We start from the raw sequence: 26,678 nt of genomic DNA, 5'->3' as shown, positions 1-26,678 counted from the left end.
TTATAATCTGATATTCCAGTCAGTTGGCTCCAGGGAGCCGCATCACATCCTGCCCCAGGGGTCCCTGTGTGTCACACAGGGCTAGCTGTGAAGATGCTCATGCTCACACAGGATATGTGTTTATACTCTGTCTAAAACTAACTCTGTTCACATAATAGTTTAGTGCGTGGTCTAGTCTATAGTAAATCAGTGCCAACCCCTTAATTGAAGTATGATTTTAATGCGACTGATACCTTCTTAGTAGTCTTTGTTGCTTTCAAATTACTTTCCCTTTTAAGAGACATTAGAAGACAAATTAATATAGCCAATTTACCAACATCTATTGCAGGATAAAACTATGTTAGAGTTTACATAATAGCGGGCCAGAAATTGATGTTGCATTTCCTTTTATGGGTTGGTTATGTTAGGCTTCTTCCAACCCATTGCTTTCTATAGATAATATGATTAGGTTATCTTTACATTAACCCATAAAAGTAAGCCGGGGATGGGGGGCACAGACCTACTCGTTCCAGGTATTTTTTCTATATTTTTAAAATGTTCTACATCGTAGACATCAACTATGAAATGACACATGGAATTTCTATTTTTATTTTTTATTTAACCTTTATTTAACCAGGTAGGCTAGTTGAGAACAGGTTCTCATTTGCAACTGTGACCTGGCAAATATAAAGCATAGCAGTGTGAACAGACAACAACACAGAGTTACACATGGAGTAAACAATAACATAGTAGGGAGAAAAAATAATCTATATATATATTGTGGGCAAAAGGCATGAGGAGGTAGGCAATAAATAGGCCATAGAAGTGAATAATTACAATTTAGCAAATTAACACTGGAGTGATAAATGATCAGATGAACATGTGCAGGTAGAGATACTGGTGTGCAAAAGAGCAGAAAAGTAAGTAAAATTAAAACAGTGTGGGGATGAGGTAGGTAAATTGGGTGGGCTATATACCGATGGACTATGTACAGCTGCAGCGATCGGTTAGCTGCTCAGATAGCAGATGTTTAAAGTTGGTGAGGGAGATAAAAGACTCCAACTTCAGAGATTTTTGCAATTCGTTCCAGTCGCAGGCAGCAGAGATCTGGAAAGAAAGGCGGCCAAATGAGGTTTTGGCTTTAGGGATGATCAGTGAGATACACCTGCTGGAGCGCGTGCTACGGGTGGGTGTTGCCATCGTGACCAGTGAACTGAGATAAGGCGGAGCTTTACCTAGCATAGACTTGTAGATGACCTGGAGCCAGTGGGTCTGGCGACGAACATGTAGCGAAGGCCAGCTGACTAGAGCATACAGGTCGCAGTGGTGGGTGGTACAGTGCCTTGCGAAAGTGTTCGGCCCCCTTGAACTTTGCGACCTTTTGCCACATTTCAGGCTTCAAACATAAAGATATAAAACTGTATTTTTTTGTGAAGAATCAACAAGTGGGACACAATCATGAAGTGGAAGGACATTTATTGAATATTTAAAACTTTTTTAACAAATCAAAAACTGAAAAATTTGGCGTGCAAAATTATTCAGAGGTTTGTTAACCTCTCTGGCGCAGGCGTTCCACTAGTGACCCACCTCGACAACTTCTGGTGAAATTGCAGAGCGCCAAATTCAAAATACAGAAATAGTCATAATAAACGTTCATAAAAATACAAGTGTTATACATCTTAAAGATTAACTTCTTGTTAATCCAGCCGCTTTGTCAGATTTAAAAAAGGCTTTACGGTGAAAGCATCCCATGCGATTATCTGAGGACAACGTCCCAAAAACAATGACCCAACACACACCTCTAGGCTGTGTAAGGGCTTTTTGACCAAGAAGGAGAGTGATGGAGTGCTGCATCATATCACCCGACCTCAACCCAATTTAGATGGTTTGGGATGAGTTGGACCACAGAGCGAAGGAAAAGCAGCCAGCAAGTGCTCAGCGTACAGTATGTGGGAACTCCTTCAAGACTGTTGGAAAAGCGTCCCAGGTGAAACTGGTTGAGAGAATGCCAAGAGTGTGCAAAGCTGTCAAGGCAAAGGGTGGCTAATTTGAAGAGTTTCAAATATATAAAATATTTTAATTTGTTTAACACTTTTTTTTTTTTTTTGGTTACTACTTTAATCCATATGTTATTTCATAGTTCTGATGTTTTCGCTATTATTCTCCAATGTAGAAAATTGTACAAATAAAGAAAAACCCATGAATGAGTAGGTGTGTCCAAACATTTGACTGGTACTGTATATACAGTGGGGCAAAAAATATCATAGGTACACTTCAACTATGACAGACAAAATTAGAAAAAAAATCCAGAAAATCACATTGTAGGATTTTTAATGAATTTATTTTGAAATTATGGTGGAAAATAAGTATTTGGTCACCTACAAACAAGCAAGATTTCTGGCTCTCACAGAACTGTAACTTCTTCTTTAAGAGGCTCCTCTGTCCTCCACTCGTTACCCGTATTAATGGCACCTGTTTGAACTTGTTATCAGTATAAAAGACACCGGTCCACAACCTCAAACAGTCACACTCCAAACTCCACTATGGCCAAGACCAAAGAGCTGTCAAAGGACACCAGAAACAAAATTGTAGACCTGCACCGGGCTAGTATATACAGTGGGGCAAAAAAGTATTTAGTCAGCCACCAATTGTGCAAGTTCTCCCACTTAAAAAGATGAGGCCTGTAATTTATCATAGGTACACTTCAACTATGACAGACAAAATGAGAAAAAAAAATCCAGAAAATCACATTGTAGGATTTTTAATGAATTTATTTGCAAATTATGGTGGAAAATAAGTAAACAGTCATCCACAACAACCACAATCCGTAAGGCGCAAATGGCTAAATGAGCGCACAGCAATGCATGTCAATGTGCCAGGTAGATATCAATAATAAGTGATAACAGCATTTCCTGTAGGCAACGCCACTGCTGTCGCCCTTCCCTCCAACTACGCGTTAATTCAAGTTGGATAATCTTTGGATGCTGACATCAGTCACACCATTGGAAGACATAGCTTGGACTGTAGCCCACAAAAGCCCTTTCCTGCTCTTTCCTGCGATCCATCAAACACATTTAGTGTGTCATCATAGTGGTCTCTGACTTGTGGTCAGACTCGCTCAGGCGGAACAAAATTAAACATGCACGTTTTTTTCCCATGCTGATTTTGAAAGTTATTGAGAAATTACATCCAACAATTTTAAAAAGATTTTACTGAGTTTATAAAAGGGAATCAGTCTATTGAAATGAATTCATTAGGCCCTAATCTATGGATTTCACATGACTGGGAATACGGAACCTTTAAAAATAAAATGATGTAGAGACGGATCAGAAAACCAGTCAGTATCTGGTGTGAACACCATTTGCCTCATGTTTTGCGACACATCTCCTTTGCATAGATGGTGTTCATTGTCCTTAGCTTATGCTTGCCCATGCCATAACCCCACCGTCACCATAGGGCATTCTGTTCTCCTCGTTGACATCAGCATACCGCTCGCCCGCACGCCGCTGTCTGCCATATGTCCGGTAGAGTTCAAACCAGGATTCATCCATGAAGAGCACGTTTTTCCAGCGTGCCAGTGGCCATCGAAGGTGAGCATTTTTCCCACTGAAGTCAGTTATGATTCTTTTTTTTAACCTTTTATTTAACTAGGCAAGTCCGTTAAGAACAAATTCTTATTTTCAATGACTGCCTAGGAAGAGCCTTGTTCAGGGGCAGAATTGCAGATTTTTACATAGTCTGCTCAGGGATTCGATCTTGCAAACATTCGGTTACTGGTCCATTGCCCTAACCACTAGGCTACCTGCTGAACTACAGTCCGGTCAAGACCTTTGTGAGGATGCTGAGCACACAGCTGAGCTTCCCTAAGACTGTTTCTGACAGTTTGTGCAGAAATTCTTTGGTTGTACAGATCCATCAACTGTCTGGGTGGCTGGTCTCAGACGATACCGCAGGTGAAGAAGCCGGATGTGGAGGTCCTGGGCTGGCATTGTTATACGTGGTCTATGGTTGTGAGGCCGATTGGACGTACGGCCAAATTCTCTAAACCGACATTGGTAGTGAAATTAACATTACATTCTCTGGCAACAGCTCTTGTTGACATTCCTCCATTCAGCATGCCAATTTAAACGCTCCCTCAACTTGAGACTGTGGCATTGTGTTGTGTGAGAAAACTGCACAGTTTAGTGGCTTTTTGGTGTCCCCCATCACAAGGTGCACTTGTGTAATGATCATGCTGTTTAATCAGCTTCTTGACATGCCATACCTGTCAGGTGGATGGATTATCTTGGCAAAGGAGAAATGCTCACGTAAACAAATTAGGGCACACAATTTGAGAGAAATAAGCTTCTTGTGTATATGGACATTTTCTGTGATCTTAAATTCAACTCCTGAAACATGGGACCGACACGTCAACGGTGTCAAAGATTTTTTATTTTTTATTTTATTCAAAAGTAATCTGTTTTTTCAAAAGTATCTGTCATCTGATTACAATATTTTAGCTGGTAATGTAACTAGTTTAAAAATACATATATATAATCTGTTACATGTAATGGATTACACGTAAATCCGTTTCTCCCTAACCTTGTATGTGCGCACGCACAACTCCTGTGGTTTCACATGCGATTGTAGATTCATGACATGAGTGCATGTCTTTTCCATGTGTACCTCTGTGTTTAGTGTCATTGTCTGTGAGTGTTTTTATTGTGTTTAAAAAAATTATAAAGGGACACGATTTCCCCTGTACCTTGCCTTCTTGCTTTTGGCAATTTGCCTGACTGAAAGCCTGTAATGTAGCCGAGTCCAATTCACCTGTGGGGATTTGTCATGGTGCCCACACACTGCTTCAACAGTGTGGGCATCTGCAATCACACACACACTGACACAAACACGCCTCCCCCACATACACAGCCAATAATAACATTCCTCTTTCTTCCTGCCAGAAGCATCAGCTACAGCATGCCCACACATTATCTCTGAGGTCCTGAAACACACACCACGCTTAACAGGCAGACATGGATCTTCATCAGCATAGATTAACTGTTTTGTCCATTTGTGTATACGTGTTTAAAATTTTTTAAAGATGCACTATGCAGAAATTGATCCGCCATTTCCTGGTTGCTAAAATTTCAGTTTGACAAAACAAGCAAGTATAATAGAGAGAATCATTGTACCATCCAAACCATAGTGAAATATATTTCCCATAACCAAAAAGATTGTTTTTTCAGCTGCTTGATACCGGTGTTCAAAAGTAAAAGACGCAAAAACGAAGCATAGAAATAGCGCACATGCTTTCAATGCGAATTACTCTCATTTCTATGTGAATTTGATCAGGTCGCCCCAAAAATGTATGTGTCAAGCTGCATGTGTTTTGCCAGAGGTTGTTGTAAGGGAGTAATGTTGTGTAACTGGGTTAGAGCAGGCACAGCAGTGTTGTTTAGACTACGGCCCTAGGCGCTCTCAATCTGTCAGCTAGCCTCTCACTGCTTCTGTCCTCTTATTCTGCATTTAAACACACACACACACAGACCCTCACACACTGCTTAGATTAACAGGACTTGGATGGCTGGAAGGATGCTTTGCAAATTTCAGACATATATTATGAATTATATTAAGACAAGTCCTACTATATCGATCTCTGTGTCTCCTAGACTGGTTCCGGCCCCTGAGGCAGCACAGAGGCCCCTGACTGAGACGGCAGCAGTATGAGTGTGGATGAGGGCCAGTTCTACAGTGTGCAGGTGGGAGACTCCACCTTCACTGTTCTGAAGCGCTACCAGGAGCTCAGGGCCATCGGCTCCGGGGCACAGGGCATTGTCTGGTAAGACAACCGTTATGTAGACAAACAATATGCCCTCTAATAAGTGAAAGTTTCACTTACTTGTTTATACCAGTCAAATCCTCGCATATCTCCACAAGTGCATTCCATTTGGGATTGGGCCATAGGTTGGGTAGTCCTAGAACTAGGCTAGCTACTGTTTTACTGTTCTCTATTCTACAAGAATGAAAGGTTCCATGAGTATGTCTCTTAGCCTTGCGCTGTCATGAGTCATGGCACATATTTTTCTCTCCATCCTCCCTTTACCCCACCCTCTCCCACCCTCTGCTCTGCTCTAGACTCAGTGTTAGGTTTTCCCGTGGCAGTAAAGAAGCTGTGTCGGCCATTCCAGAACCAGACTCATGCCAAGCGGGCCTACAGGGAACTGGTGCTGCTCAAATGTGTCAACCACAAAAACGTATGGCACCCGATTTTTTTTTTTTAACAAGCTACTGTTTGAAAGCCCTCTGCCCTGTCTATTGAGCTGATTGTCTATTTTAAGCTGACACATGCCATATGATGCAAAAAAGAATGACCTAATAGATACAATATAGTAGCCATCAGTAATACCTTGATATTATGTTTGATTACCTGTTAATAATCCATATTCCTTTAATAATCTATTCAGCTGATGAGTGGCGTTTTGTCTGTCCTCAGATTATCAGGTTGATCAATGTGTTCACGCCTCAGAAGTCACTGGAGGAGTTTCAGGACCTGTAAGTCTTCTTGTACCTGTGGTCTTTCTTTTATTGTTGAGTAGTTCTGCGCTACATTCCAATGCATGGCGTAATTCTACGCGTACTATACGAGTGTGGACATTGAAACGGAGCCCTAGTCTTCAACTCAAATCCAGTTTGATACAGTAATACCCATAGGTTTGCTGATAGACGTTCTCGCCAATCTTCTACTATTCAATCTCTGCTTGTTCTTATGTGCTCTTCTCCTTCCCTCTCCTCTCCCGGTCCCTGTGCCAGCTACCTAGTGATGGAGCTAATGGATGCCAGTCTGTGCCAGGTGATCCACATGGACCTGGACCATGAGAGGATGTCCTACCTGCTCTACCAGATCCTCTGTGGCATCAGACACCTGCACTCCGCTGGCATCATCCACAGGGTGAGGAACACACACACCTGCACACGCTCACACACTTGCATGAATGCAGCACGCGTGCACACACACACCAGCATACACACTTTGACTACATACAGTGCCTTCAGATATTATTCAGGCCCCTTGACTTTTTCCACATTTTGCTACGTTACAACTCATTTCTAAAATGGATTAAATATTTTTTAATGTCTCAGCAAACTAAACACAATACCCCATAATGACAAAGCGAAAACGGGTTTTTTGAAATGTTTGCTAATTTATAACAAATAGAAAAAACGAAATACCTTATTTACATTTTCAGACCCTTTGCTATGAGACTCGAAATTGATATCCGGTGCATCCTGTTTCCATTTATCATCCTTGAGATGTTTCTGCAACTTGATCGGAGTCCACTTGTGGTAAATTCAATTGATTGGACATGATTTGAAAAGGCACACACCTGTCTATTTAAGGTTCTACAGTTGACAGTGCCATGTCAGAGAAAAAAACAAGCCATGAGGTCGAAGGAGTTGTCCGTAGAGCTCCGAGGCACAGATCTGGGGAAGGGTACCGAAACATTTCTGCAGTATTGAAGGTCCCCAAAAGTACAGAATCCTCCATTCTTAAATGAAAGAAATTTGGAACCACCAAGACTCTTCCTAGAGCGGGCCACCCGGCCAAACTGAGCATCGGGGGAGAAGGTTCTTGGTTAGGGAGGTAACCAAGAACCTGATGGTCACTCTGACAAAGCTCTAGAGTTCCTCTGTGGAGATGGAAGAACCTTCCAGAAGGACAACCATCTCTGCAGCACTCCACCAATCAGGCCTTTATGTTAGTGGCCAGACGGAAGCCACTCCTCAGTAAAAGGCACATGACAGCCCGCCTGGAGTTTGCCAAAAGGCACCTAAAGGATTCTCAGACCTTAAGAAACAAGATTATCTGGTCTGATGAAACCAAGATTGAACTCTTTGGCCTGAATGCCAAGCGTCATGTCTGGAGGAAACCTGGCACCATCCCTACGGTGAAGCATGGTCTGGGCAGCATCGTGCTGTGGGGATGTTTTTCAGCGGCAGGGACTGGGAGACTAGTCAGGATTGAGGAAAAGGTGTACGGAGCAAAGTACAGAGATCCTTGATGAAAACCTGCTCAGGAACTCAGACTGGGGCGAGGGTTCACCTTCCAACAGGACAATGGCCCTAAGCACACAGCCAAGACAACACAGGAGTGCCTTCGGGACAAGTCTCTGAATGTCCTTGAGTGGCCCAGCCATAGCCTGGACTTGAACCCGATCGAACATTTCTGGAGAGACCTGAAAATAGCTGTGCAGCTATTTTCCCCATCCAACGTGACAGAGCTTGAGAGGATCTGCAGAGAAGAATGAAGAGAATCTTCCCAAATACAGGTGTGCCAAGCTTGTAGCGTCATACCCAAGAAGACGTGAGGGTGTAATCACTGCCAATGGTGCTTCACCAAAGTACTGAGTAAAGGTTCTGAATACTTAAGTAAATGTGATATTTCAGTATTTTATTTTGAATACATTTGCAAAAAATGTCAATCTTGTTTTTACTTTGTCATTATGGGGTATTGTTTGGGGGGGGCAATTGAATCAATTTTAGAATAAGGCTGTAACGTAACCATGTGGAATAAGTCACATTCCGCTACACTCGCATTAACATCTGCTAACCATGTGTATATGACCATTAAAATGTGATACTTTCCGGATGCGCTGTATGCTCTATCCCTCTCTCCCTATAGGATCTGAAGCCCAGTAACATAGTGGTCAAGTCAGACTGTACTCTGAAGATCCTGGACTTTGGATTGGCCAGAACGGCCTGCACCAACTTCATGATGACCCCTTATGTGGTGACTAGGTACTACAGGGCCCCAGAGGTCATCCTGGGCATGAAGTACAAGGAGAACGGTAAGTGGGAAGAACGCTATGCCTGTGTCTCAAACCACACCCTATTTCCCCTGTAGTGCACTACCCTTGACCCTCTGGCTTTGGTTAAAAGTATTGAACTTGGGAAATAGTGTCAATTAGGACACAGCCTAATTGCTACTAATCTGACAAACCCACTAACAAGTCCTGGGTCCTGTGTATTGTGTACCACTGAACAGAGTTGTTCCATTCCAAAAGGTGCTGATGTGTTAGTGATTGGAATTCCTCATAGTGCCTGGTTACAACCTACAAAAACAAATTGCAGAAGAATTATGAAAGGGGTGTCGTGGAAATTCTTACACAGGGACACTTGAATTCCATCTTAAATAAATAATGGTTTATAATCAGCGCGCTGGAGCGGTTCCAACAAACTTAATGCACCAAGTACACATGTCGATTAGGAGCTCTAACTGGGCAGTCCCGTTAGTTCCCTTATATACTGACAAGTTGTATTTGCATGATTTAGCTTATTCATTGTTCATAATGTTTGCTTCATTACTGGGTCATGCATGTGACAGACCAATACCTCACAAGGCTTCTTTTCTCTAAGCTGAGACCTTGACAACTGAGATATCATTTAGTTCTCTAAACAAGGTTCTGGGCGTCCTGCCAAATTGCAGATACTGATAGTGAGGATTCGTTCAATCAGTCACTTGCATGAAGACAGAAATTGGTTTTGAGAAAAGCAGCAACAGAACACGCAGAAATTGGTTATTAGAAAATAACAAATGTAATAATGTCCATCATATTTAACTTATCACGTGTGTGACGATAATCATTGCATTTTAATGTAAGCATTTAGTTTTTTTCTTCTCTATCATATTCCTTTTAAAGTAAGGGGAAAGCTCTGATGGAGGCCGATACGTTATAAGCTTATTAAAGATCCGTGACACTTTCAAGAGCAGTGTGCGGTTTCCTTTTTTCATTCGTCTTATTCAACTGTTGCAATGCACCTGCAAAAAGTTTGCTCAGATGTGCAAATGCCTTCTTGAATTTTAAAGTAAGGGAAATCAACACATGAAACCAGACACTTCAAACCCTTTGTTCTGTATTATACAATCTAATTAGTATGGTAACACTATCATCATAGGAAAGGTTATACATCTATTAACGGCAATTAATTGATCAAACATACACAGCATGTTCAATAACACAATTTAGACAAAAAAGGAAAAAAACTTGCTGTAGCCCATTTTGACAATTTGGGATCCCCAACTTCCAAACAGGGATTCCAACCAAGTTGCAGGCGTCCCTTTCTGGTTGTGGGGAATTATTCTTCACAACAGTGGCAATGTGTTCGGTGAGATCAGTCATATTGAGAGGAGTGATCTGGGGCAAAAGTACAACATTCATCGCCGATATACACGCACGCACGCACACACACACACACACACATATGCACTATACATCCACATGGATTTAGTACGGTAATGGTGGAGTAGGGGCCTGAGGGCACACGGTGTGTTGCGAATGTATTGTGATGTTTCTATAATTGTTTAAACTGCCTTAATTTTGCTGGACTCCAGGAAGAGTAACAGCAGCTAATAGGGATCCATAATAAATACAACTGATTGCACAAGTGCCCCTTTGAACTGCCAATAGATAGTCAAGAGCCTCTCTGTTTGTAGACCCAATTTACGCAATTCTTTAGGCATTGCCAATTTTCTCTAGAGATCTCCCGAATTTGGTCTAGGGTACATGCATATTGACTTTCACAGGGAAGAGAGAACAGTTTCACACCAACCTTGATAAGAATGAGATTGCAGCTTGGGCTAACCTTGCCCCAATCTAGTGTCTCTCCTCACATTTTAGTTGTGTAGCTCTGTGTCTAGAAGCCTCGCCTTTCCAAACCATAATTATAACTATTGATAAATTGTCGAACCAAAGTTTAGAATGGTAGACCTTAGAACCAACTTGAAGCAATATCACTTTAATGTAAGACCCTCAACTTAGCACACACCGATACTGGCAGAATGTACATTGACATACAGTATATTCTTATATTTCCAGTGGCAACTATTCTCATCCCTTGTGGTAATGACAGATGTGGTATCTCAATTCATTCTTAGTCAAAATTACTATACATTTCTCAGTGTGCAGACCTCCACAATCAACCTGATACTTCAAATATACAATTTTGGATAAGCCTAAATCAATTACGGACACAGTTTACCCCCCCCTCCCTCCCGACACTCATCCTTCTGGCGTTTTCTTCATGTGTTTCAGTTTGTCCTCCCAATGGCACATGTTCAAAGTGGATGACCCTTGATAATGTCTCTCACCTGAGCCGCCACTGTCCTTTACAGTCCATTATGTCTTGTCCATTTTCCTACAAGTACACCAGCAAGTTTGAATGGGATCTTTCTCCATGCTCACTCCAAGTGGACCCGTGTCTCACTCCTGAGAGTAAAAGGCAGTTGATAGCTTCGACTGGATGCTGTGTACATGCTGGCTCGGACTCCGGTCTCACGGTAGAAGTGGTGAAGGACCAAACTGAACGCCATTGCTTCAGCTGATTAGTGGGGATGAGGTTCACACTGTTCTTGGTCAAATTATCCCTTCCATGCATCTAGACACCATCTGTAGTCACTTTCGCCATAAAGGAGAGACCAGAACAAGTTTTTTTTTTAGTTTAGGGCATTTCTGATTCAAGAAAATCCAGACAAATTATTTATTGTATGACAAACTATTACTGCTACCAATATTCTTAATACAGATTTCTAAAACAAATGTCAGAGAATAACAACACAGTTTAAACCATTTTATATATATTATAATATACTCAGCAAAAAAAGAAACGACCCTGTCTTTCAAAGATAATTCGTAAAAATCAACTTTACAGATCTTCATTGTAAAGGGTTTAACCACGCTTGTTCAATGAACCATAATTAATGAACATGCACATGTGGAACGGTCGTTAAGACACAAACAGCTTACAGACGGTAGGCAATTAAGGTCTCGGCTATGAAAACTTAGGACACTAAAGAGACCTTTCTACTGACTCTGAAAAACACCAAAAGAAAGATGCCTATGGTCCCTGCTCATCTGCGTGAACATGCCTTAGGCATGCTGCAAGGAGGCATGAGGACTGTCAATAAATTGCAATGTCCGTACTATGAGACGCCTAAGACAGTGCTACAGGGCGGACAGCTGATCGTCCTCACAGTGGCAGAACACAGTTAACAACACCTGCACAGGATCGGTACATCCGAACATCACACCTGTGGGACAGGTACAGGATGGCAACAACAACTGCCCGAGTTACACTAGGAATGCACAATCCCTCCATCAGTGCTCAGACTGTCCGCAATAGGCTGGACTAAGGGCTTGTAGGCCTGTTGTAAGGCAGGTCCTCACCCGACATCACCGGCAACAACATTGTCTATGGGCACAAACCCACCATCGCAGGACCAGACAGGACTGGCAAAAAGTGCTCTTCACTAACTAGTTGCTGTTTTGTCTCACCAAGGGTGATGGTCGGATTCGTGTTTATCGTCGACGGAATGAGCGTTACATCAAGACCTGTACTCTGGAGCGGGATCGATTTGGAGGTGGTGGGTCCATCATGGTCTGGGGCGGTGTGTCACAGCATCATCTGACTGAGCTGGTTTTTTGCTGAGTTAGATATATATATTTCAAATTGGCTTATACTCCCCTATCATCTTGGCGAACTCACTGCAGAGTTACAGGTCAGGGAGTCAAGAGGGCTTGTTCTGCCCTTGAATTGCGTTCCCATGCAAAACTAGACAGATAGCTAACAACTAAATCTTCAATAAAACTCCCAAGGCGTGACTTTTCTTTAATGAAATTATTGAAAACGTTTATGATGTGAAACTGCAGAATACAGAACAGAATATACTTTAGTATTCAATTCAAATCGACATATTGTAGCTGTACATTATACCTTTCAAGTTGAAGTTGCATGAAAATACAAGGCACGTGCCAAGGTACCATGCATCTGGCATGACGCCAAACCATATAGCTAATTGTTACTCATATGGTAATTGACTAACTCCTTTCATTACCCTAATAACAAAGCATAGTACGCTAGAAACGGTAACAAAACTACAGTATTGTCTATTTTACAATTAGTTTGCATGACGCACGAGCAAAGTAATACAGCTGACGGCGTACATGAAAGGCAAGGCAATTTGTGTGAGTAAATGCAACCAACCAACATTGATATGTAAGCAACTCTATCAATAACAAGATTGTCATCACTAGCTAAATGCTTGAATTGAATTTACAAACAAATATTTTCAGAGGCTGAAGCGTGACAAGAAATAACTACACTGAAAGACCTGCACCGTATCGTTGTTTTTAGCTGCTTCTATGCGTGCAGAACGAATTCTCTACTTCCTGTTTGCGTACAGTCTTTATAAGTACCAGGAAGCTCCACTAGGGGTGAATAACACCATGGAATACAATGAAAATCCATCTTAACCATTGTAATAAAAATATTTGTTACCTTTTTTTCTTAAAAAAAAAATGTTCACCCCAATTTTGTGGTATCCAATTGTTAGTAATTACACTATCTTGTCTCATCGCTACAACTCCCATACGAGCACGGGAGAGACTAAGGTCGAAAGTCATGCGTCCTCCGATACACAACCCAACCAAGCCGCACTGCTTCTTAACACAGCGCGCCTCCAACCCAGAAGCCAGCCGCACCAATGTGTCGGAGAAAACACGGAGACAAGGATACCGGCCAAACTCTCCCTAACCTGGATGACGCTAGGCCAATTGTGCATCGCCCCACGGACCTCCCGGTCGCGGCCGGCGCGACCCCAGAGTCTCTGGAGGCACAGCTAGCGCTGCGATGCAGTGCCCTAGACCACTGCGCCACCCGGGAGGCCCCATCTGTTACCTTCTAACACGATGGCAGCACAGGACTAATCCTAAGGGAGAAATCCCAACCATCCAACAGACCCAGTCTGGTGATATGTGTTATTGAAGCAAGACAAGAACAATGAGAAGACAACAGCAATACACATCACTTGATGTGGGGAAACCTCAATCCATTTGGATTTAACTGTCAACCATTACCAACATCTTCTTTTTTTTTTTTACATGCAGGCATGTGAAGAAAATCAATTTGCGTATTTAGTCTTGTGCATCTTCAACGATTCTCTTTTTACTTGCTTTGCACCATATGTATCTTCTGTACATATTTAGTATCAGTGGCTGCAGACCACGTAGACATTTCGTACAAATGCTTAGACAGCTGTCAGTGGGGCTTTCCATGGTACCGTTATGCCCTTGCGCTAGTTTTCTCATAAAACTTGTGAATAGCCTTCTCTCTCTAAGGCTATGGGTACCTTTTTTATGCGTTACTCACCTTGATTTTGATTATATTTTTATTCAGATTCCTTTAAATGGACTTACTGTAATCAGTTGCTGTCCCTCATTTGTTCGCGGTGATGTCTCCTCCTGGGCAGCTCACAGTAAGGGTCTGGGCGGGTCTCATCTTTTGGTCAAAATGGGAATTTACCCTCAGGCTTCATAAAATGTGCCACCGGTTTTCTTCGCAGACCCCCAATGGAAATTCTTACACCGGGACACTAAGTCAATCTTTAAATGAATCATTGTTTATTATCAGCGCGCTGGAGTGGTTCCAACAAACTTAATGCACCAAGTACACATGTCGATTAGGAGCTCTAACTGGGCAGTCCCAGTTATATACTGATATGTTATATTTGCATGATTTTTGCATGATTCATTCATGTGACGACCAATACTGGATCATGCATGTGACAGACCAATACCTCACAAGGCTTCTTTTCTCTAAGCTGAGACCTTGAAACTGAGATATCCCTTTCTCTAAACAAGGTTCTGGGCGTACTGCCAAATTGCAGATACTGATAGTGAGGATTTGTTCAATCAGTCACTTGCATGAACACAGAAATTGGTTATTAGTAAAAAACAATGTCCATCACAGTGGGTTGGTTTTAAAATGGCGTGCTGTTGGTCATGTTTGGTGTGTCCAAGGACCTTTTGAAGGGTTGGATAAATATTTTTATTGATCATAGTTAGTGATTCTACTAAACTATTGTGGTGGCTGATCAAGGTTAGAGAACGAACAGTGACTGATCATGCTGTTCTGATCATACCGCTTGATCATGTTTCCATTGATGATGGTTCTGTGCTGCTCTGCAGTTGACCTGTGGTCTGTTGGCTGCATCATGGCTGAGATGATTGCACACAAAATCCTCTTCCCTGGAAAAGACTGTATCCTTTGTGCGTGTGAGAGCGTGCGTGTTCATTCCACTTATGACACATTACTCTGATTATGAGAATTTGTATGTAGCAGTGTTGCATAGTGAATGGTATTCCATTTATGTTTTTGTTTTATCGATGTACAGTAGTCAAACCTACTTCCTGTGTAGGAAGTTAAGGCACATTTTTCCAGTGCATTAGATTCCAATTGACCTTTTATCAAAGGAAAATACCTCTAAGTCTTCATCAGGGCAGAAATACAGGGGAGGGGTTTATTAACATTTGTTAAAGGCACACAGTCCAAAGCAAATACTATCCACGCCCTGATCACATCCTATTGTACCAGCTACACACACACACACACTCAGGGTTTGCTTTAGCCAGAACTCAGGGTTTGCTTTAGCCAGAAATATCCAGCTTTTGGCCTTCATTTTATAAATGAAGGCCAAAAGTTAGTAACCACAATTGCCGCCAGGCTGGGAGAAAAAAATCCATTTGCGAAATAATGCTTTTTTTGTTGCCTATTCGCAGTGGTGGACAAAGTAAACAATTGTCATACTTGAGTAAAAGTAAAGATGCCTTAATATAAAATTTACTTGAGTAAAAGTATTTGGTTTTAAATATACTTAAGTATCAAAAGTATAAATAATTTTACATTCCTTATATTAAGCAAACCAAAAATATGAATTTACAGATAGCCAGGGGCACACTCCAACACTCATAATTTACAAACGAAGCATTTGTGTTTAGTGAGTATGCCAGATAAGATGCAGTAGGGATGACCAGGGATGTTCTCTTGATGTGTGTGAATTGCACCATTTTCCTGTATTCATAATGTAACGAGTACTTTTGGGTGCCAGGGAAAATGTGGAGTGAAAAGTACATTACTAAAGAAAATAATGTAAGTTGTCAAAAAATATAAATAGTAAAGTACAGATACCCCCCTCCCCCAAAAACGACTTAAGTAGTACTTTAATGTATTTTTAGTTAAGTACTTTACGCCACTGCCTATTTGTTGATGTAAATACATTTGACCAGTCATGCTTATCGGTCTATGGGGCAATTTGCATAATTCTATTGGAATTTAATTGGTACGTGTGTATATTCGTTATGCAACTTATTTATCACACGTGATACAGGGCCTTTTGAGTGGAAAATCTGTCAGACAGTGCTTTTATAAGTCCAATTTTTGCCAACAATTCTAAATGCAATCACGTGTTAAATAGTTCTGTGGCCACGATTTAAAAATAACTTTTTATTTCTCAACTGGTAATTGAAGCAGGCTTCCCATTCACTATTTAAATGCATTGGCAACGGAAGTCACACACCACTTAGCAATGAGCTGGAAGCAGTATGCCTTTTGAAAACGTATACCTACTTAAAACCTTTCTGGGATATGTGGGATGGTAGCGTCCCACTTGGCCAAAAGCCAGAGAAAATGCCAAATTCAAATAAATTCCTATAAAAATCAAACTTTCGTGAAATCACACGTAAGATACCAAATTAAAGCTACACGTGTTGTGAATCCAGCCAACGTGTCAGATTTCAAAAAGGATTTTCGGCGAAAGCAAACGATGCTATTATCTGAGGATTGCACCTCCGTAAACAATGCAGGCGTGACACAAAATGCAGAAATAAAATCATGCCATTATAAATCATGCCTTTGACGAGCTTCTACTGTTGGCACTCCAATATGTCCCAGAAACATCACAAATGGTCCTTTTGTTCGATTAATTCCGTCCATATATATCCAAAATGTCCATTTATTTGTCGCGTTTGATCCAGAAAAACACTGGTTCCAACTTGCGCAACGTGACTACAAAATATCTCAAACGTTACCTGTACACTTTGCCAAAACATTTCAAACTACTTTTGTAATACAACTTTTAGTATTTTTTCAAGTAAATAATAGATCAAATTGAAGACGGGATGATCTGTGTTCAATACAGGAAGAAAACAAACTGACGCTAGCTTTCTGGTCACGTGCCTCTATCAAACAGTTCACATGAAGTGACCCTCGTTTTGAACAGGGCTACTTCTTCATTACACAAAGGAAAAACCTCAACCAATTTCTAAAGACTGGTGACATCCAGTGGAAGTGGTAGGAACGGCACCAAACCCATTGAAAAGAGTGACCTCAAAAACAAAACAAAAAATCTGAATGGTTTGTCCTCTGGGTTTCGCCTGCTACATAAGTTCTGTTATACTCACAGACATGATTCAAACAGTTTTAGAAACTACAGTGTTTACTAATAATATGCATATCTTGTCTTCTGGGGATGAGTAGCAGGCAGTTGAATTTGGGCATCCTTTTCATCCAAAATTCCAAATGCTGCCCCCTATCCTAGAGAAGTTAATTGTTTAAAAACTGAACATTTTGCTACATATTATGAGGCATGTTTTACATTGCTTCAAAGTAGCCTGGGCATATGCCATTGAAACCAAAAGCCTATTTATCTCATATTCTATTGGTTTGAAATTTCCTTCCATTGTCCGGTAGCCAAATGCCTTGTGCACATTACTGCGCTAATTATGTTAAGAAATGAGACTTTACATTTTAAATGAATGTTATGATCTGTTCCATCTATTCATTGCTATTCAGTATTATTTTTGTTGCCTAGGCCTAGTGGTTGTATGAATTTGGGATCTATCTTCCCACAACTGTCCCAGAGACTGTTTGGGCTATTTATTTCTCGACAAGCTGGCCAGTAGAATAGTAAACTTTTTTACTATGGGGAATAGTAGATTGCCATAGGCTCATAGGTGACGCATCCATAAGGCTAGGGGAATCTAAGCTTTCCCTAAGTAACTTAAATTAAATTGCCAAAATTATATAGCCTAATTAGCCTACTCCTGTCTATACAGAAATAAAACATTAGTTTGGAAAACAAAAGGTTCTTGCATGTTCACTCTTTATTGTTGTTCAGTCAATGCCACTTAAGTTTGTTTTTGGACAATTTCCTCCAGTTTAGATGGACGTCATATTCTATTTGCGTCTCCCCTTCTCGTAGGCCTATTAAATGGACAACGTTGTTTTGATTTATCCGTTTCAATGTCAGCAGAGTAGGCTACCCTGTAATTAGTCGTATTTAAAAAAAAAAAAAAAAAAAATTAAAAAAGATTCTGCTCATGTCTCCAGTCATATAAAGTGTAGTAGAATTGCATGAAATGTGTTTCTCCCGTGCAAAGACAGAATAAACGTATCTGACATAGCCTGTAACCCAGGACTCGCCAATATACACGTGGTCTTTTTTTTTTCTCTTTTTTTTTCTTTGCGAACTGTGACAGAGTTATATTATTAGCCTAAATTATGATTTTCCAATCTACTCCTCACATTATGCATAGTAGGCTATTTTACATAAGTCTGGAAATGCGACGATGCATTATTATAAAGGTGCATTTTTATGGTAAAAACTGTGGTGAAACTCAAACGCCGCCTATGCATAGGCTGGTGATTTTGCTGTTCGTTACTCGTCTTGTTGGCTGAGGTAAAGTACACGTGGACAGTTCTTCTGACATCTTCAAAGTGTCCAGCAAGGACACGCGTTATTTCATCCCCGACTTGCAAATCGAGAAAGCGAAACGGCTGTGTAAACTGATGAGCAGTGCTCCTAAGCATGCGAGAGGAGCCTGAAAGGCTGTGTGTTAAGTTAGTTAGTCTGTCCTTCCCATCCTGATGAGAGTGCTCTCTGAATGGAAATAGCCTGGAGTATGTCCCTAAACCTGCATTTTGAACCATTTCGTAACTAAAGCATTATTCTTCCATTTAACATATAATAATTTAACCACTGCCGTAAGTCTTCCTATGATTTTGGTGATTTGTGTTATAAAGACAACCAACCATATGTTTGAACATTGTGTGTTTTCATTTTCTTCCTGTTCCCAGTGGACATCTGGTCAGTGGGGTGCATCATGGGTGAAATGGTGAAGGGCAACGTTATCTTCCAGGGCACCGACCGTATCCTTCATCCACCTCTCTCCCACTCCCTCTTTTTTTCAATATCTCACTCCTCTTCATCCCTTTCCTCATCCCTCTGTCTCCACTCCTCTCTGGCACTTGATTCTTCCATTGTCTCCATAAGTATTTATACTTGGTTAGATCCACATGGACGATTGAGACTACCTCCATTGTGTTTTTCCTCAACCAGTAGACGTCACCTCCATTGATAATGAAAAAAAGAACTGGGATGCCTCTGATTTAGCATTTTATACTGGCTGCCTGTTTCACCTTTTCTAATGGGAATGGGCTCTCGCTCTCATTTTTAGTTGATGTGATACACACACCCATGTTCTCCTTAACTGTGGTGCCTGTCCAGACATAGACCAGTGGAACAAGGTGATTGAGGTGCTGGGTACTCCCTCCATGGAGTTCATGAACCGGCTGATGGAGACTGTGAGGAACTATGTGATGAACAAGCCTCAATACCCAGGGGTCAACTTCGCTGAACTATTTCCTGACTGGGCCTTCCCCTCTGATTCCGAACACGACAGACTCAAGAGTAAGATATCTCCCCTCTGATTTTTGTATCTTTTTTAAAAATATATTTTTTACTTTTCTTGTAGTTCTTGGTTCTGGAAGGCTCTAGTATCGCAGGCTTTTGCTCTAGCCCATCACTGCGTCACCAGATTCAGCTGACCAAGGCCTGAGTGATGAATAGATAAGCTGAAATTGGTGTGTTATTGATGGGCTGGAACAAAATCTGGCTCACATTGTAGCCCTCCAAGAGCAGGAGTGAAGAACACTATCCAGCAATATGTGTGTTGCTGTATCAAAGTGATCTAGTTGAAAGCTGGATCCGTATTCTTATCTAACACCTTGTGTGGGCTTAAGCGGTCGCATAGAGACCACGGGGTCTATCTTAATGAAATGATGTCAAGATAGCCTTGGTTGCTGTAGAAACAGTTCAGTGAATGTGCCATTGTCTCATTTCCATGACAGCGGGTCAAGCTCGGGACCTGCTGTCCAAAATGCTAGTGATCGATCCCGAGAGCCGCATCTCAGTGGAAGAGGCCCTGAATCACCCGTATATCCACGTGTGGTACGATCCAGGAGAGGCAGATGCGGTGAGTGGACTGTTACACATTTTTGAGAGAGGGGATGTATATAGTCGAAGTCGGAAATGTACATACACTTAGGTTGGAGTCATTTACTTGTTTTTCAACCACTCCACAAATGTCTTGTTAACAGACAATAGTTTTGGCCAAGTCGGTTAGGACATCTACTTTGTGCATGACGCAATTAATTTTTCCAACAATTGTTTACAGACTGATTTAATTCACTGTATCACAATTCCAGTGGGTCAGAGGTTTACATACACTACGTTGACTGTGCCTTTAAACAGTTCGGAAAATTCCTGAAAACAATGTCATGGCTTTAGAAGCTTCTGATAGGCTAATTTATATAATTTGAGTTAATTGGGGTGTACCTGTGGCTGTATTTCAAGGCCTACCTTCAAACTCGGTGCCTTTTTGCTTGACATCATGGGAAAATCAAAAGAAATCAGCCAAGACCTCAGGGGAAAAAAATGTGTAGACCTCCAAGTCTGGTTCGTCCTGGGGAGCAATTTCCAAATGCCTGAAGGTACCACGTTCATCTGTACAAACAATAGTACGCAGGTATAAACACCATGGGACCACAAAGCCGTCATACCGCTCACGAAGGAGATGTGTTCTGTCTCCTAGAGATGAACGTACTTTGGTGTGAAAAGTGCAAATCTATCCCAGAACAACAGCAAATGACCTGGTGAAGATGCTGGAGGAAACGGGTACAAAAGTATCTATATCCACAGTTAAACGAGTCCTATATCGACATAACCTGAAAGGCCGCTCAGCAAGGAAGAAGCCACTGCTCCAAAACCGCCATAAAAAAGACAGGCTACGGTTTGCAACTGCACATGGGGACGAAGATCGTAATTTTGGGAGAAATGTCTGATGAAACAAAAATAGAACTGTTTGGCCATAATGACCATTATGTTTGGAGGAAAAGGGGGAGGCTTGCAAGCCGAAGAACACCATCCCAACCGTGCAGCACAGGGGTGGCAGTATCATGTTGTTTGTGGTGCTTTGCTGCAGGAGGGACTGGTGCACTTCACAAAATAGATGGCATGAGGCAGGAAAATTGTGGATATATTGAAGCAACATCTCAAGACATCAGTCAGGAAGTTAAAGCTTGTTCGCAAATGGGTCTTCCAAATGGACAATGACCCCAAACATACTTCCAAAGTTGTTGCAACATTGGCTTAAGGACAACAAAATCCAGGTCTTGGAGTGGCCATCACAAACCCTGACCTCAATCATATAGAACATTTTGTGGGCAGAACTGGAAAAAGTGTGTGTGAGCAAGGAGGCCTACAAACCTGACTCAGTTACACCAGCTCTGTCAGGAGGAATGTGCCCAAATTCACCCAACTTATTGTGGAAGGCTACCCGTAACGTTTGACTCAAGTTAAACAATTTAAAGGCAAGGCAACCAAATACTAATTGAGTGTTTGTAAACTTCTGACCCACTGGGAATGTGATGAAAGAAACAAAAGCTGAAATAAATAATACTCTCTCTTATTCTGGCATTTCACATTCTTAAAATAAAGTGGTGATCCTAACTGACCTAAGACAGGAAATGTTTACTAGGATTAAATGTCAGGAGTTGTGAAACTGATTTTAAATGTATTTGGCTAAGATGTATGTAAACTTCTGACTTCAACTGTGTGTGTGTGTGTGTGTGTGTGTGTGTGTGTGTGTGTATGTATGTATATATATATATATGGGGAATACATTTGTTTGGTCTGATATGTGTGTCACTGTGTTGTCTATGTTGTATCTAATAGCCTCCCCCACAGATCTGTGACAAGCAGCTAGAGGAGAGAGAACACAGCATCGAACAGTGGAAAGGTAGGTGGTGGCTCCCTCTAGGGACAGCACTCTCTCACCTGTTCTGATATGTTACGTTCACGCACGGACGCACAGTGTAGATGACTGTACAGGGATGAAACGAATCACTCTTTCTCCTCAGAGCTCATTTATGAGGAATTGATAGACTGGGAGGAGAGGAACAAGAATGGTGTGACGAAAGAAGAGTCAGGTAATTCTTTACACAATACACAGATACAAGATCACATCTTTAATGTACAGGTTGTACTATATAACAAGTCCTCTAGGTCTGTTGTGTCTGTGACACAGTGGTTAATGTTAGTGGACCAGGCCCCAGGGTTGGGGTTAATTGCACAAATTCAATTGTAATTCAATTAAAATTCCAGTTCGGTCTTTGAATTCAGTTCCTCTCAATTCTAATGTTAAGTAAATTCCAAGAATGACATTCCCAATTCAATATTATCCCCAATAATTCCACAAATTCCAAATTAGAATTCAAATCCCTCAGGCTTTCAGGCTGATCATGTCACTGTTCAGACAGCCTAGCTATAATGGAAATTAAAGTTGAAATGTTTTTAAACCAATTCTGCTGTCCATTTTTTATACTAAGTGCATTGATTCCATCAACTGGGAAATGTACAAATATTGAATTCCAAGATCAAAACATTCTAGCAGTCCAATTCAATTCCGTAACTTGAAGGTTGTTGAAATTCAAATTGAATTCAACGTAACTTCTCCATTTCAAGAAATGAATTGAAATGTCTAATTAAAATGGAATTGACCCCTGGTCGACCCTGCCAGGTATTAGGGATGGGCACGGTTATTCTCATATTCTAATATCCTGGTGGACCCTGCCAGGTATTAGGGATGGACACGGTTATTCTCATATTCTAATATCCTGGTGGACCCTGCCAGGTATTAGGGATGGACACGGTTATTCTCATATTCTAATATCCTGGTCGACCCTGCCAGGTATTAGGGATGGACACGGTTATTCTCATATTCTAATATCCTGGTGGACCCTGCCAGGTATTAGGGATGGACACGGTTATTCTCATATTCTAATATCCTGGTGGACCCTGCCAGGTATTAGGGATGGACACGTTTATTCTCATATTCTAATATCCTGGTGGACCCTGCCAGGTATTAGGGATGGGCACGGTTATTCTCATATTCTAATATCCTGGTGGACCCTGCCAGGTATTAGGGATGGGCACGGTTATTCTCATATTCTAATATCCTGGTGGACCCTGCCAGGTATTAGGGATGGACACGGTTATTCTCATATTCTAATATCCTGGTGGACCCTGCCAGGTATTAGGGATGGACACGGTTATTCTCATATTCTAATATCCTGGTGGACCCTGCCAGGTATTAGGGATGGACACGGTTATTCTCATATTCTAATATCCTGGTGGACCCTGCCAGGTATTAGGGATGGACACGGTTATTCTCATATTCTAATATCCTGGTGGACCCTGCCAGGTATTAGGGATGGACACGGTTATTCTCATATTCTAATATCCTGGTGGACCCTGCCAGGTATTAGGGATGGACACGGTTATTCTCATATTCTAATATCCTTGGACCCTGCCAGGTATTAGGGATCGGTTATTCTCATATTCTAATATCCTGGTGGACCCTGCCAGGTATTAGGGATGGACACGGTTATTCTCATATTCTAATATCCTGGATGGACACGGTTATTCTCATATTCTAATACTCCTGGTGGACCCTGCCAGGTATTAGGGATGGACACGGTTATTCTCATATTCTAATATCCTGGTGGACCCTGCCAGGTATTAGGGATGGACACGGTTATTCTCATATTCTAATATCCTGGTGGACCCTGCCAGGTATTAGGGATGGACACGGTTATTCTCATATTCTAATATCCTGGTGGACCCTGCCAGGTATTAGGGATGGACACGGTTATTCTCATATTCTAATATCCTGGTGGACCCTGCCAGGTATTAGGGATGGACACGGTTATTCTCATATTCTAATATCCTGGTGGACCCTGCCAGGTATTAGGGATGGACACGGTTATTCTCATATTCTAATATCCTGGTGGACCCTGCCAGGTATTAGGGATGGACACGGTTATTCTCATATTCTAATATCCTGGTGGACCCTGCCAGGTATTAGGGATGGACACGGTTATTCTCATATTCTAATATCCTGGTGGACCCTGCCAGGTATTAGGGATGGGCACGGTTATTCTCATATTCTAATATCCTGGTGGACCCTGCCAGGTATTAGGGATGGACACGGTTATTCTCATATTCTAATATCCTGGTGGACCCTGCCAGGTATTAGGGATGGACACGGTTATTCTCATATTCTAATATCCTGGTGGACCCTGCCAGGTATTAGGGATGGACACGGTTATTCTCATATTCTAATATCCTGGTGGACCCTGCCAGGTATTAGGGATGGGCACGGTTATTCTCATATTCTAATATCCTGGTGGACCCTGCCAGGTATTAGGGATGGACACGGTTATTCTCATATTCTAATATCCTGGTCGACCCTGCCAGGTATTAGGGATGGGCACGGTTATTCTCATATTCTAATATCCTGGTCGACCCTGCCAGGTATTAGGGATGGACACGGTTATTCTCATATTCTAATATCCTGGTGGACCCTGCCAGGTATTAGGGATGGACACGGTTATTCTCATATTCTAATATCCTGGTGGACCCTGCCAGGTATTAGGGATGGACACGGTTATTCTCATATTCTAATATCCTGGTGGACCCTGCCAGGTATTAGGGATGGACACGGTTATTCTCATATTCTAATATCCTGGTGGACCCTGCCAGGTATTAGGGATGGGCACGGTTATTCTCATATTCTAATATCCTGGTGGACCCTGCCAGGTATTAGGGATGGACACGGTTATTCTCATATTCTAATATCCTGGTGGACCCTGCCAGGTATTAGGGATGGACACGGTTATTCTCATATTCTAATATCCTGGTGGACCCTGCCAGGTATTAGGGATGGACACGGTTATTCTCATATTCTAATATCCTGGTGGACCCTGCCAGGTATTAGGGATGGGCACGGTTATTCTCATATTCTAATATCCTGGTGGACCCTGCCAGGTATTAGGGATGGACACGGTTATTCTCATATTCTAATATCCTGGTGGACCCTGCCAGGTATTAGGGATGGACACGGTTATTCTCATATTCTAATATCCTGGTGGACCCTGCCAGGTATTAGGGATGGACACGGTTATTCTCATATTCTAATATCCTGGTGGACCCTGCCAGGTATTAGGGATGGGCACGGTTATTCTCATATTCTAATATCCTGGTGGACCCTGCCAGGTATTAGGGATGGACACGGTTATTCTCATATTCTAATATCCTGGTATCCTGGTGGACCCTGCCAGGTATTAGGGATGGGCACGGTTATTCTCATATTCTAATATCCTGGTCGACCCTGCCAGGTATTAGGGATGGACACGGTTATTCTCATATTCTAATATCCTGGTGGACCCTGCCAGGTATTAGGGATGGACACGGTTATTCTCATATTCTAATATCCTGGTGGACCCTGCCAGGTATTAGGGATGGACACGGTTATTCTCATATTCTAATATCCTGGTGGACCCTGCCAGGTATTAGGGATGGACACGGTTATTCTCATATTCTAATATCCTGGTGGACCCTGCCAGGTATTAGGGATGGACACGGTTATTCTCATATTCTAATATCCTGGTGGACCCTGCCAGGTATTAGGGATGGACACGGTTATTCTCATATTCTAATATCCTGGTGGACCCTGCCAGGTATTAGGGATGGACACGGTTATTCTCATATTCTAATATCCTGGTGGACCCTGCCAGGTATTAGGGATGGGCACGGTTATTCTCATATTCTAATATCCAAAAGGATGGAAGTATTTAAAACAACAAAAGAATTGGGCCTATTTTAACAATGAAAAAGGATATACAATGACATTTGAAATTCTTCATTAAATATAAACACACATTTTAAAATGTAGTATTTATGTACGTACATGCATTGAGCTACTGCTGCTTCAGATGGTTTTGAAAGTAAATTGTTTACAGTTGCGAACCGTAAATGTAGCCTACAGTTCTGAGGATGCATAAAATTATTTTGTTTGAGTTATCTTGGTTTTTTTTTCTCTCCAATTTCGTGGGTATCCAATTGTCTCATCGCTGCAACTTCCGTACGGACTCGGGAGAGGCGAAGGTCGAGAGCCATTCGTCCTCCGAAACGCAAGCCGCACTGCTTCTTGACACAACGCACATCCAACCCGGAAGCCAGCCGCACCAATGTGTTGGAGGAAACACCGTACACCTGGCGACCTGGTCAGCGTGCACTGCACCCAGCCCGCCACAGGAGTCGCTGGTGCGCGATGAGACAAGGATATCTCTGCTGGCCAAATTGTCCTCACTTCAAATAGCAGTTAGCCTATAGTCGCGCACCAACAGATGGTGCACAAGACCTGACACAGATCAATGCAAAACACCTTCTTTTGAAACAGAATCAGTTCTATTATGGTGAACATCAGACTTGTCTTTCACTGTTGTTGTTAGCCTAGGCTACTGTTCGCCAAAAACACTGGAGTAGCACCCTGAAAATAACTGCTTTTGTGGCATTGTGTCATTCTGTTTGGTCAAGAGCCTAAAAATTGGTTCATGGTATTATTTGAATAGTAATATTTTAAAAATGTCCATCCCTACCTGGTATATAGTAGACCAGTGGTCACTAACCGGTGGATCGCGATCGACTC

The 26,678-nt window shown here is 41.9% G+C and overlaps 1 protein-coding gene across 5 annotated transcripts in view; it reads left to right on the top strand.

The window, feature by feature from the left end:
- LOC115130519 (mitogen-activated protein kinase 9-like) overlaps nt 1-26,678 on the top strand; it is a 35,675-nt gene that overhangs the window by 3,937 nt on the left and 5,060 nt on the right. For 2 of the 5 annotated variants that reach the window (XM_029661747.2, XM_029661748.2), the window contains exons 2-11: nt 5,628-5,797; nt 6,083-6,212; nt 6,452-6,510; nt 6,769-6,907; nt 8,639-8,804; nt 18,925-18,996; nt 19,355-19,537; nt 19,978-20,102; nt 21,863-21,926; nt 22,048-22,116. In XM_029661747.2, the coding sequence (XP_029517607.1) occupies nt 5,682-5,797; nt 6,083-6,212; nt 6,452-6,510; nt 6,769-6,907; nt 8,639-8,804; nt 18,925-18,996; nt 19,355-19,537; nt 19,978-20,102; nt 21,863-21,926; nt 22,048-22,116 (1,123 nt within the window). In that variant the 5' untranslated portion in view covers nt 5,628-5,681. Of the gene's footprint in view, nt 1-5,627; nt 5,798-6,082; nt 6,213-6,451; nt 6,511-6,768; nt 6,908-8,638; nt 8,805-14,978; nt 15,051-18,924; nt 18,997-19,354; nt 19,538-19,977; nt 20,103-21,862; nt 21,927-22,047; nt 22,117-26,678 lie in introns of all 5 variants that reach the window. The other 3 variants (XM_029661749.2, XM_029661750.2, XM_029661751.2) reach the window with 3 other exon arrangements.

This window comes from Oncorhynchus nerka, linkage group LG6, assembly GCF_034236695.1.
Source record: "Oncorhynchus nerka isolate Pitt River linkage group LG6, Oner_Uvic_2.0, whole genome shotgun sequence".
Lineage (NCBI taxonomy): Eukaryota > Metazoa > Chordata > Actinopteri > Salmoniformes > Salmonidae > Oncorhynchus > Oncorhynchus nerka.
Note: the sequence above shows the minus strand (reverse complement) of the source record. Positions and strands in the feature narration are given on the sequence as shown.